General features: G+C 39.9%; 1 protein-coding gene across 7 annotated transcripts in view; it reads left to right on the top strand.

The window, feature by feature from the left end:
- Window positions 1-8,300, top strand: part of DGKD (diacylglycerol kinase delta) — a 126,634-nt gene extending 118,334 nt beyond the window's left edge. For all 7 annotated transcript variants that reach the window (XM_061636440.1, XM_061636439.1, XM_061636438.1 and 4 more), the window contains 3 exons: window positions 1,469-1,586; window positions 3,422-3,552; window positions 4,736-8,300. In XM_061636440.1, the coding sequence (XP_061492424.1) occupies window positions 1,469-1,586; window positions 3,422-3,552; window positions 4,736-4,825 (339 nt within the window). In that variant the 3' untranslated portion in view covers window positions 4,826-8,300. The remainder of the gene's footprint in view (window positions 1-1,468; window positions 1,587-3,421; window positions 3,553-4,735) is intronic.
- The last annotated feature ends 4,069 nt before the right edge of the window (window positions 8,301-12,369 follow it).

Genomic DNA, 12,369 nt, shown 5'->3' with positions numbered 1-12,369 from the left:
TTTAAAGGTCAGAACCAGCACTTTGAATTGGGCCCGGAAACAAATTGGGAACCAGTGGAGTCGATAAAGCACAGGGGTGATATGCTCTCTGCGCCATGCTCCAGTTAACATTCTGGCTGCTGCATTTTGAACCAACTAATTTCGGAACAATTTTCAAAGGCAGCCCCACATAGAGTGCGTTACAGTAATCAAGTCTCGATGTCACCAATGCATGTGTCACTGTGGCCAAGTCAAATGCTTCCAGGAACAGATGCAGCTGGTAGACTAGTTTGAGTTGGCCAAAAGCACTCCTGGCTACCGCAGCGACCTGATATTCAAGCAGCAGGGCAGGATCCAGGACTCCCAAACTGCGGACCTGCTCCTTCAAGGGGAGTGCAACCCCATCCAGAACAGGTTGCAACCTCGTCCTTGGTACAGTTTTTCCCTTGACCAGCAACACTTCCATCTTGTCTGGACTTTCCTCTTTCAACAAGCCTTTTAAGTTGAGACCTTGTCCCAGTCTGCATCTGTGTTGGAATTGCTTTTTAATATGTTCTTAAACTTTCTTTTTTTAAGTGTTTTTAATCTTAGAAGATGTTTTGATAGCTTTTTTTTAAGTAACGTTTTTGAAGATGTGTTGTTTCAATGTGTTTTAAAGTTTGTTTTATGATGTTTTAATGTTTTTATTGCTTTTGTTTGCTGCCCTGGGCTCCTGCTGGGAGGAAGGGCAGGATATAAATAAAATAATAAGAAGAATAAGATAAAGTTTCCGTTTGTTAGCCCACATCCAGCCCTTCACAGCCTCCAGGCACCGGTTTAGGATGAGCACTCCCTCCCTGCTATCAGGTGATAGGGAGAGAGAGAGTTGAGTGTCATCAGGATATTGATGACCCTTCAAGGGGTCCCTTGAGGCCATTTTCCCCAAACCATGCCCACTAGTTCCCAGCAGGAACAAGATCGTGCAGCCAAAGGAGCAGGATTTAATCCCTTCTCATTAGGTGATTGGAGATTAAAGTCCTGTGCAGAAGCATTATTTGAAGCAGCTCTCACACACAAGCTACTTCAAAGAGTTTTTGCAAAGGCTGACAGGTCCTGTGCTCCTGTTTGCTCAAACAGGAGCTGGGGGCTGCCTTAAACTCTTTTCCAAGTCTCCTTGCACTTTCCTTTTAAGAAAGGGGAATTAAAGGGATTTGAAGGAAAACACAGGGAGACTTAGAAGAGGATTTTTTCCCCTTTCACTTTAAGTCCCCGATCTCAGATACTTAAAAACAAAGCACAAGGACTTTTGACAGGTGGGCTTTCCACCCATTGTCAATCATGCAATGGCAAAATGAAGTCATATGATTGACAGGTTGGAGACCATGCCCACCTGTCAAATATGGCCCATGAGGTAGATCCTGATTAAGGATCTGGCCCATGGAGCCAAAAAGATTCCCCACTCCTGATCTACAAAATACTTATATTGTGATCTCTGTTTTCTTTTCTGCAGAACCAAATGCTGGATTATTCTAAACGCAGTCGGAGTGGCAAATTTCGTCTGGTGACAAAGTTTAAAAAGGAGAAAAACAACAAAAATAAAGAAACTCGTAGCAGCTTGGGACTGCCGGGTACCATCAATTTGTATATTTCCTCTTTCCCCTTTTTCACACACATAGCAGCACCACCTCTAAGTGCATAAAAACATCTTCTCTTCTGCCTCTCTCTGAACATCCCCTACTACTTCTCTCACTATCTTTTGTGCTTCCCCCTTTCATTTATCTTAACAGATACCTTACAGTTCCATAGTGGTATTTTTCACATAGCAGAATTACATATTTTCTGCGTTCTCTCCTGGAAGTTATATAACATCATTGCAGTGTGGCTGTTCTGAAATATAGAATCTGAGAACAGCCTTCAAAGAGATCATCAGTGACTTTCAAAGGCATTTTAGGATGGTAGAGAGCAGTTCATTCAAAAATGTAGAAATCAAAAGGACTGTGGAGCCCAAGTCTGCATAACTCCAGATCTCCCTCTGCTAATACTCCCTGATTTTGGTTAATGATTTTCTCTTCTTGATTTACTCCCAGGCTTTAATCAAGTTCCCTTGTCTAATTGTCTGGGGATTCTGTAACACTACTGGTGCATCCTGAGCTTTAATCCTTAGTGGTTACTATGATATTAAAAATGGTCCCTTGAAATCAAATAGTATGGAATACTTCCTTTCCAATTGCATTAGTTGATTTGTTGACTTGTATTCTTTCTTATGGAGACATTCTTTTATCTCTGTAAATACTGTTTTTTCTATGGTGCTAATAGTACCATCCTCTCTTCCATTGATTTTGTGGCACATACGTGTTCTCTCTCTTTCCTCTGGACTATAAGGCTTGTTTGCCCTCTTATTTAGAGGCTAGCAGAGAGGCTGCGTAACAAATCTTCTTTCCCTTAAGGGGAACAAGAAGACATTACCAGTATGCCTACAAGATACTTGTATGTTGTTGATGAAAATTAGTTTGCTACACCAGAGCACATGCAAGCAAGACCTTGTTGTCTTGAAAGGAAGTGACAAAAGTCTTGAGTCTTCTGTTTGATTTGTTCATGGCAATAGAGGAGAAAAGGATTAGGCTCAGATGATCATATTTTGGCTTAATGAGCTGAGATCTGAATGAGCCTTTTGCCCATGCATGTCTCCCTTTTTTAGTGCACCTGCACAAAATGCACAAGTCTCCAGTTGACCGTCGTTTCCAATTAGGAAACAGAGGTTCCAACCTGCAAACTATGGCTACCAGCTCCAAAACAAGCCAGGATCTTAAACTACAGTGTGAAGTTGGTTTAAGAACCTGGCTTGGGCAAAAACTGGTAGTCGTAGTTTCCCGGTTTGGTTCCCACATTTCACTCAGGTATGCTGCAAAGGGAGGACAGAAGGGACTGTATTCTTTCTTATCCCAGCTTATTAAGCCAATGTATGATCCAGACAGTCACCATGTCCCAGAATGACTGGACAAAGGGAACCTTTTAAAAACAAAAAAATACTCCCCTTTCCCTGGAGTCCTTATGCAGAGAGAGCCTGGGAGTGTGTTTGGGCCTTGTGTACATCCTGAGTTTGCTGTGTTTAGAAGGTAACATATTTAAGTGTACATGGAACATCCCTGACTTATCTGAGTCCGTGCAGGATCAGTGTGACAAACATCCTTTGATACATACTATCAGCAACATAAAATCAGCCCGAGGTAAAAATAGCTTCCAGCACATCTAGCCTCCATTTAAGACGATGTCTCTGCTTGTAACCTTGCTTTCTTTCTCTTGTTTTGGAATTGTTGAACAACTTGTTATTCCTTCAACTATGAGGATATAGTACTATTTTTCCCTTCTCTTTCTGATCTACTTTGGTGATCACCTTTTTCTTTCTGCCTTTCCTCTGGGCTTTTGGGTACTCAACACACTGCTGCTTTTCCATCTCTGACAGTTCACCTCTGGGGAACAGAGGAAGTTGCAGCCTGGCTTGAGCATCTCAGTCTTTGTGAGTATAAGGATATCTTCATCCGACATGACGTCCGGGGCTCTGAGCTCCTGCATCTTGAACGGAGAGACCTCAAGGTACTTTCATGAGCAATTTATTAAAATAGCCATCTGCGTTTGCATGGCCGTCTGTGCTGACTGTGCTTGGAGCTGGTCTGCGTACTCTCCATTCTAGGTGTCTTTAGACAGAGTAATAGAGTATTTTCCAGCTGTAGGTTAATAAAGTCAGTTCAGAGAAAACACTCTTGGTCCAGAATTCAAACCCCTTAAAATACACAAACCAGGTCTTCTGAAGTTGTAAATCAGGTTTGCAATTCATCACTATTTTCTAGAATTTAAATTTCTGAATGCTGTTATTTGAAAGATATCAATATTCTGGTGTTTTTTGACCTTCTTTCATAAAATACACATTTTTGTTCAAAAGAACTGAGTGGCCATATTTTAGTTCATGCAGATAATTGAGGGAATACCAAACATTGCAGCCAGCTGTGTCTGCACTAGCGCAAATTGTGGGACAGTTTAAGACTGGCTGCACACAAAGTTCAACCAAACCTGCATGAGCAGCAGGATCAACGGAGGAGCCCAGTACAACTGATAATGTGACTGTTCTAAGTTCAGGATGGTTGCAGGAACTGCTTTGGGCAACATGTCCTGTAGTACCAAAGTATCCTTCCAAGCTTTGCTTCCGCTGCTTGTGATCAAGCAGGAGCAGAAAAAACTGCAGGCACAAGTTTATGGAATACAAAACTGGGTCCAACTAAGCATGCTCTGTTAAGCTTTATGTAGTATTGGGGAAATGTTGTCTCTGTTAGAGAAGCTTAATGCGATCCCTCTCTGATATGGAAGTAGAACTGCCTGATGGTAGATGTGTGTCATTACAAACTGTAGATTGAAAAATTGTCATTTTAAGAGACTTGTATCTGGTACAGTAGAAGCTATATTTTATTTTTTACATCTTCTGAATTGTGTTTCTGGTAGTGGTGCATTTGTTCCTGAGATTTATGTAAATCTTCCTAGTTAGAAACTGTTTGCATCTCTGAATTTCTGTGCATTTTGCATTGGCACCTTTTTGCTGCTTCAGGCTTGTTCAATAACAATTTGTTACATTGTCCAGCTCTGTAGCTTTATTGATTCATTTTTTGAGATGATACGTTTGTCATGTTACTGTGTATCTCAAATTTCATTTTTAATATTCAACTGAGTAGTATTTGGCACTTGACTGGCTATTTGTGGCCTAATTTTTATTCCTGTTCTTTTTCAGGACCTAGGAGTGACCAAAGTAGGCCACATGAAGAGGATATTACATGGGATCAAGGAACTGAGCAGGAATATTCCTGTCAGCGAGGCTTAACTTCTGTTTTCAGAGCCTGTATCTACCATTCCCCCTGATGTCTGCACAAGTGATACCTCACAGAGCAGACTTGATCAGAATTGTCTCTATGGATCAGCCAAACACTATCAGTGTTCAGAGCTCATATCCAGCTTTTCATGGTGCTACCATTCTGATGTGGGATACAGTGCTATCCACTCAAATGGCACCTTGTATTCAAAGTCAGTGTTACTTTGTATTTACCAACCACCTCTTCCCCGCCTTTACTCAGGCCTGGGCACACTCGCTACATGCTAGATTTCATTCAGCCAGCCCCAGTAAACTAGCATGTGGACCAAAAACTTTCTATGGACAGTTAGTCATAGAAGCCAGTGTTCTCTTACCCTATGATCTGAGGATTGTGCCAAATATTAAGAGCATTGAAGGCACTCATGCATGCAAGATGATAAAAATTAGTTTGTGAGAAGAAGAAGAAGAAATTGGATTGTAAGCTACCTACTTGGGACAACCAAAAGAAAGAATTTCACTGAATATAATATCAAACCCTTACTGCACAGTTTTTGTAATAAGTATCAAGTGGATTCAAATAAGATTTGTATTCAGTCTTTATCCTTTCTGTGGTGCCAGATAGATGAATTGACCACTGTGCAGAGTCTTTTTTCCTCTCCAAGGATACAAGTCATCCTTATAACTAAAATTGAATCATTTTCCTTTGTTCCTGCTCTGTAATGTTCATGGATGGCAAAAGAATGGGATTGTATGTTGTTCTGGCTTAAAACATCAAGTGCCTAAAAATATTGAAAGATCTCAGAAATGGAAGAAAATAGTTATTCCTTCTGACATTGCTTGCCTCGGATTCTAAGTTTTTAAAAAATGTAATAGGATCCACACTTCTGGATATAGTGAAGGAAGCATCTGTGCATAGATTTAGGCAGGGTAAAATATTTCATTACTGTTTTCTGGACTTATCCAGTGCATCATTGCTTAAAATACATGGAGTGGGTTGTATTCAACATAGTGCTAAGTTGAATTTTCAATCAGTGAAAGGATTTTTCTTTGGTCACTAGAATGTTCTTCCCCTCTCCTCCCCCATCCCCCAAAAATCTGTTTGGGGTTCTCCCAACCCTCTGGAGAAGATTTGGGGATGGTGCAGGGTGTGGGGAGAAGAGGGGAGAAATCACTTTGCGCTAGTTGAAGTTGTTCTGCTAGCACAAGGATTTAGTTGATCATTGCCCAATATTTTCTCTGTTTTAGGAGAACCACTGCCAAATTCTTTACTAATGTAACTTCTCTGAATTTTACAGATCCCCCCCTTAAGTGGTTATTTCAGCATTCCACCCAGTCTTGTTTCTTTCTGACTATTTCTTTTACATACAGGAGAACATTAGCCAAATAGTCACATTTGCAATATGATTTCCAGCGGAGATCTTAAACCTGAGTCCTACATCTCTGGCTTTGTTCCATTGGCCCTGTTTGCAGAAATACTTTGCCTTACTGGTGTAGATTACTCTCACTGTATTGAATTCCCTGTGCATGCTGGAAGATTGTGAATTGCAAGGCACATAAGTATTCAATCACCAGGAAGCTCATTCTCATGGTGCTTTCATTTGCTATGATGCCAGACTTTTAATCAGCCACCATCGAACAGAAGATAATAAATATTAGCATACACTTTTATTATTGGTGATAACCACATGGCAGCCTCTTCCATTTCTTGGTGAACATCTCAGGGAGCAAAATCATCACATGATAACTTTGGAGAAAGTGCAGCAAAACAAATGGGTATTTTCTATTCCTTTTGCTATGGAAGAACCATAGTGCTTGCTTTTGTGCTTCTCCTAGAAATCTCATGTGGAATCAAGGATGCTTTCATTATTTGCTCCTGAGTGGATTGGTCTTGCCCTAAGAGGAGCAGCTTGTCTACACGCCCTTGACTCACCCTGGTAGGATGCAGTCTGTATTGAAGCCAAGTGTCATTACTCTTTGATAAGATCTATATTTGTAAGGAGTTCTGGATTGCATCAATGCAGTGCTCTCTAGGAATTAACTTTCTGCACTTTTATCACCTCTTTGACACATCCCAATGTATTTCTTTATTTTGGGTCAGAGGGTCAAAAAGCCCCAAGACTTGTTCTAAATGTATTAACTGTGACTGGAAACAAGATGGTCTCTTTGTGCAAAACAGGATTCCTGTATTCCAGACATTTTACAAAAAATATTAGTGGATCGAGCTGGCAAAATGAGTATTTAATTACCACAAGCTGTGCCTCTGCTATCTAGTAAGCCTGTATTTATTGGAAAATGTTTTTGCCAGCTAAGTAAATATTATGAAAAGTCTATGGGGGAAAGACACACTGTTAAGAATGCCATGACAAGCTAGATATTTCACCATGGATACTTTGGAGCTTGAACTATATAGTTTATATTTTCATAAAAGATGACACTTAATGCATAAGGTGATCCTACTATCTGGTCATCAGACATTTTACATATTTGAAATATCTTGAGTTGGAAGCAAGACTGTTCTGCTTGAGAGGAAATGTTTTGAGGAATTATATGTTTTGAGGAAAAACATATAATTTTGTGCCCATTTTGCTTGGCACTACACTGAAATATTACCTGCTAGTGTTTTGTATTGGGTCCATTAGATTTCAGTGGAGGTATGTTGAATATAAGTAAAAGACTTTAGCCAAGAAAGTGCCAATCCTGAACTCTTTTGGAAAGAAGGGATTGTATCTTTATAACATGGTTCAGTATGTTATTTAAAGTTGACATTACTTTTTAGTGCCCAAAATATCCACCTTCGGTTCAGTGCAGCTATTAGACACTAGACATATGTCAAGTACAATCCTATGCATATTTACTCCAGAAATAAGTCCTACTCAGTTGGATGGTTCACCCTAAGTAAATGTGCACAGGAGGACTGTAGCCAACATTATTTATTCTGTTTAATTCTACTGGGATATATGCACATGTTCACTCTCTGGACATTCAAAAAAAACCAATTCCACTAGATTTTGCATCTCTGAGAGGACCTGTAAAGAGGCATTTAGTGCCAGTATCTCTTGAAAAGCTCTGACCACCTATATCATATTAAAATCGTTTTTGAGTATTATTTAAAGGTGAATATAGTATGTGTGGTAAATTAAAGACTGTTTACACAAAACTCGTATCTTAACAGATATTTGTGATGTAAAAAAAAGAAAAAATGTTTTTATAAGTCATTTGATGTCTGTATTGTTGTCCACTGATGACTGTTCCTCAGGGGTGTTGTAACCATTCCGGTGATCTGTTAAAAGCCTTGGGAAGCATTTCAATCCTGTACAGTCCTGGGAAGAAGGTTTTGTGCCTTAAGAATAGAACGTGCTATTTATTATTTTAATTTATACAGTGATTACCATGGAGACACCTCTTGTATGTACATATTTTGCAGCTGATTGTTGTAAATATATTGTTGTATATAAAGAAAATCTGTTTCCGAGCTTCCTATTAATAACTGACCTGTTGTTGTATTTATCAAGGGAGAATGGCATTTCATGTCAGCTTGTAAAAAATGAGACCAATCCCAAACTTTGTTAAGGGAAGCTGATTTTCAAGTGAAGATATTTCCTGTGTTTGGTAGTAAAATATACTTCATCCAGTTGGCTTTGCTGAATAGTGGATTAGCAATATATGGCTTATATCCAACTAAGTTTTACTTAGAGTAAACCTTTTGAAATAATGAACCCCAGTTTGTCATATCCATTAATTTCTGAGTAGGACTGACATTGGATACAACCCTGTATATAAAATCTGATGGTCAAAGCTTATAATTCTCATTTTTGGTACATCTTTAGTTTTTGTGTAAGATTATGTATAACAGAAAACAGAGAGAACATGAGAGCATTTCAGGTGCCTGTGAATTTTTTCCTTATTTATTTTTTAGGTTTATATCTTGCCTTTTCTCCAAGAAGCTCCAGGTGGCATATACGGACCCATCTCCATTTTTATCCTCACAACAACCTTATGACATAAGTTAGGCTGAGGGGAGTGACTGATCTATTGTCACCCACTGAGCTTCATGACTAAATGAGTATTTGAACCTTAGTCTTCTCAGTCCTAGAGCAACACTAACCACACTAGCATGATTGTCTCTGTTATTAAGGGTGTTTGGTAACTGTAATTGTAGCTTCTTTTACACTCTCGTTCCTGGGAAGCAGACCCCTCAGTAGTTCTTTCCCTGGTCAGTAAGGAGGAAGCATCATTTTGCTCTATCTTCTAGATGCCACTGCCTCAACAGTGGATGGGACTTAGAAGAGGGAAACGGCATTCTTGCAAGAGATAGGGGAACTGGACACCTTCTTCAAATTTCCTATTTTCTCATCAAGAAGAAAAATGAGAAAAGGGTTCTCAAAGTGCCCACAAGAAACATTTACTGTATTAAATGCTCAACAAGTTTTCCTTCTTCAGGGTGATCTAAAAACATTAAAAATTGTTTTCTTGAATCTAGTGCCTTCCCCTCCTTTCCCCCCCGTATTTTTTCATCACCATCCCCAACGAACTTTGGTAGTTTAGATGTGATGACACACCAAAATCTCCAGCCAACAACAGGTAAGGATTATTCCCAACATCAGTATTTTCAAGGGCTGAGGTCATCACAAATAAATGGTATTTTCCTGGCCATCGTACACTTACAATGCGAAATAGGCAGAGGTACAGATGGCTGTGATAAATGAGAGCTGGCTTTTCCCTCTCTTTTTTATGACTATCAGCCATTGTGTTAGAACACCTATCAGAGGCATGATGAGAGAAACAAACGTATATTAAAAAAATTAAGGTAAGTCATGACATGAATAACAATGAGGAATGAGATGGGGAGTTACAAGTTGTCCTTCCTCAAACATTTGGCTACCTTCATTGCGTCTCATTTTGACCTACTCTGGACATCTTTTTCTACTTCTGATTTAACATACTTACTCCAGCAGAAGCCTATCTTTCCTCTGAGGAGCAAGGGATGCAACTGGTGCACTTTGTAGTTCATTGTGGAAAAACCTAAGCCTGCAACAAGACACGCCCCACTTTATTATTATTTTATTATATATTCCAATTTATATCCTGCCCAAAGGAGCCCAGAATAGCAAATGCATAATTAAAACAATAAAATTAAAACAGTTCACCCAATGATTTCAAGTTGCTAAGAAAGTATCAGCCATCAAATGCCTGGATAAACAGGAATGTTTTTGAATTCTTTCTAAAAGTCAATAATGAGGGAGACAGATGCTCCTCACCAGGGAGGGAATTCAGCAAGCAGGGAATGGCCACCGAGGAGCCTCTGTCATAGGTCAATGCAAACTGGACAGCCCACAGTGGTGTCACCACCAACAAGGCCACACCTGCTGATCACAAAGTCTGAGATGGCTGATGATGGCTCTCTTTTAGGTACTTTGGTCCCAAGCCAAGGATCACTTGTGCAATCTGCCTTCACCATTCTGCCACCTTTCATGTCTGGAGTACCCTTGCTTTCAAGATATGGCTGGAAGACAGCTAATGGCAAAGCTTTTATATTCAGGCTATCATTAGGAGCTTCTTTGTTTTATTCCTGTTGATCTTGAATGTCCTGGGAGGCTTAAGTAGCATGCTCCTGAGGACAGTGTACCCAATACTGCTGAGAAATTTCCTTCTGCAAGCCATTGCAACATCACTTGATGCTTATTCCAATTTTTCCTGCATGGCCTTGGTCACAGTGCATCCTGTTGACCAATTCTTTGAGTGGTGAGGTTCACTTGTGCAATCTGACTACCAGCTCCAGATACTGCACCTAAGGTCCTTCAGCAAAGCAAGATGTCCATGCAGTCCAGGATGGAGTATGGCCTCTTAAATCCTATGTTGTTCTTAGTCTGGATTCAGTATTAGTATCTTGATCATTATATTGATATATATAGTATGCAGTAATTATAGTAATGAGTTGAGTGGGGGCTGTGGTGGTTCCATCCCAATTTGGGTTTCACCAAATATCTCCTTTGCATTTTGGGGTCAAAAAGTATTGTTCTTAGGGGGACTGAGTGCGTCCTAAAAATCCTATGGGAAAATATTCACCACCACCCATTCTGTTTGCTGCCATTTGTTTCCACTCACTGCAACTGTTTCAGTATCCAATCCTATTTATTACTGTCATCACTGAGTACAAACCAAGCCTGTCTAGAATTAAGTTCTTTAGCATCTAGAAAAGAATCATTGATTTCTAAGAGCCAGCATGGGTTTATCAAGAATATGTTATGACAGGCCAGTGTTCTTTCCTTTTCTGATAGGTTTACAATAGATCATGGGAATAGCAGTCCATTTGACAAATCTTCCCAAGATATCCTTGATGACATGATAAAATGTGGGCTGGACAACATTACTTTTAGTCAATCCAAAGCTGGTTGAACAACCATACACCATACAGTGTTTGTTCATAGCTGTGCATCAACCTGGACAGGAGGTTTCAAGTTCCACACTGCTCAGTCTGGCCATGTTCTGCTCAACATCAGATTACTTTGATGAGGGTGTAGAAAGAATGCTTAGCAAATGTGCAGATGAGATGAAGCTGGGAGGCATAGCTTAACACCACAGAAGACAAAATCAAGATTTGAGACAACCTTGACAGGCTGGAACATTGAGCCAAAACCAATAATAATACATTCTACAGAGACACGTCAAGTGCTGCATTTAGGTATTAAAAAGTCAAAGGCACAAGTATAGGATGCGGGAAATCTGAGATCTGGTTTGGTAGCAATACATGTGAAACATCTAGGAATTTTAACTGATCACAGGCTACATGAGGCAGCTGCATTAATGGTTCCACTCTAGTCTGCACCAATCAGTCTGCATCTGGAGTACTGTGTCTGCTTCTGGGTGCCACATTTAAAGAACAACATTGATAACTTAGAGTGGCCAAGATGGTGAGGGGTCTGGAAACAAAGTCCTACAAGGAATAGTTGAAGGAGCTGCATATGTTTAGGTAGGAGAAGAGAAGATGCATAATAGTTCTCTTCAAATATGAACTGTGATACAGAAGATGGAGCAGAGAGCAGGGCTAAAACCAAAATGTAGAAATCTCAAAGCGACAGATTTTGGCTAAACACTAGGAGAAACTTTGATAGTATAGCAGTCTGCCTTGGAGGTGGGGCTTTTCTTCGGTGGAGGTAACTGGGCAAAGGCTGGCTGGCTATCTGTCAAAGATGCTGTAGTTGCATCTTGTATACCAGATTTGTATTGCACAAAGGTTGGACTAAATTATCCCAAAGGTCACCTTTAGTTCTGATTCTATGAGATCAGTATGTCCTGGATTGCTCACATCAGTGAAACTAATATTTATTTATTTATTGCCTCATACCCAGTGGTCTCTAGGTGATTTGCGACAGATTTAAAAACAATAAAACATTTAAAAATAAAATATAAAAACTTAAAACACAACCAAAAAGGAATGACTAAGACAGCCTGCATCAAGTGCCAAAGGCCTAAGTGAAAAGAAATGTCTTTGTCTAGCGCCTAAAAGTGGTTAAAGAAGGTGCCAGGCATGCCTGTCTTGGGAGAGCATTCCACAG

This window comes from Rhineura floridana, chromosome 7 (assembly GCF_030035675.1).
Source record: "Rhineura floridana isolate rRhiFlo1 chromosome 7, rRhiFlo1.hap2, whole genome shotgun sequence".
Taxonomy (NCBI): domain Eukaryota; kingdom Metazoa; phylum Chordata; class Lepidosauria; order Squamata; family Rhineuridae; genus Rhineura; species Rhineura floridana.
Note: the sequence above shows the minus strand (reverse complement) of the source record. Positions and strands in the feature narration are given on the sequence as shown.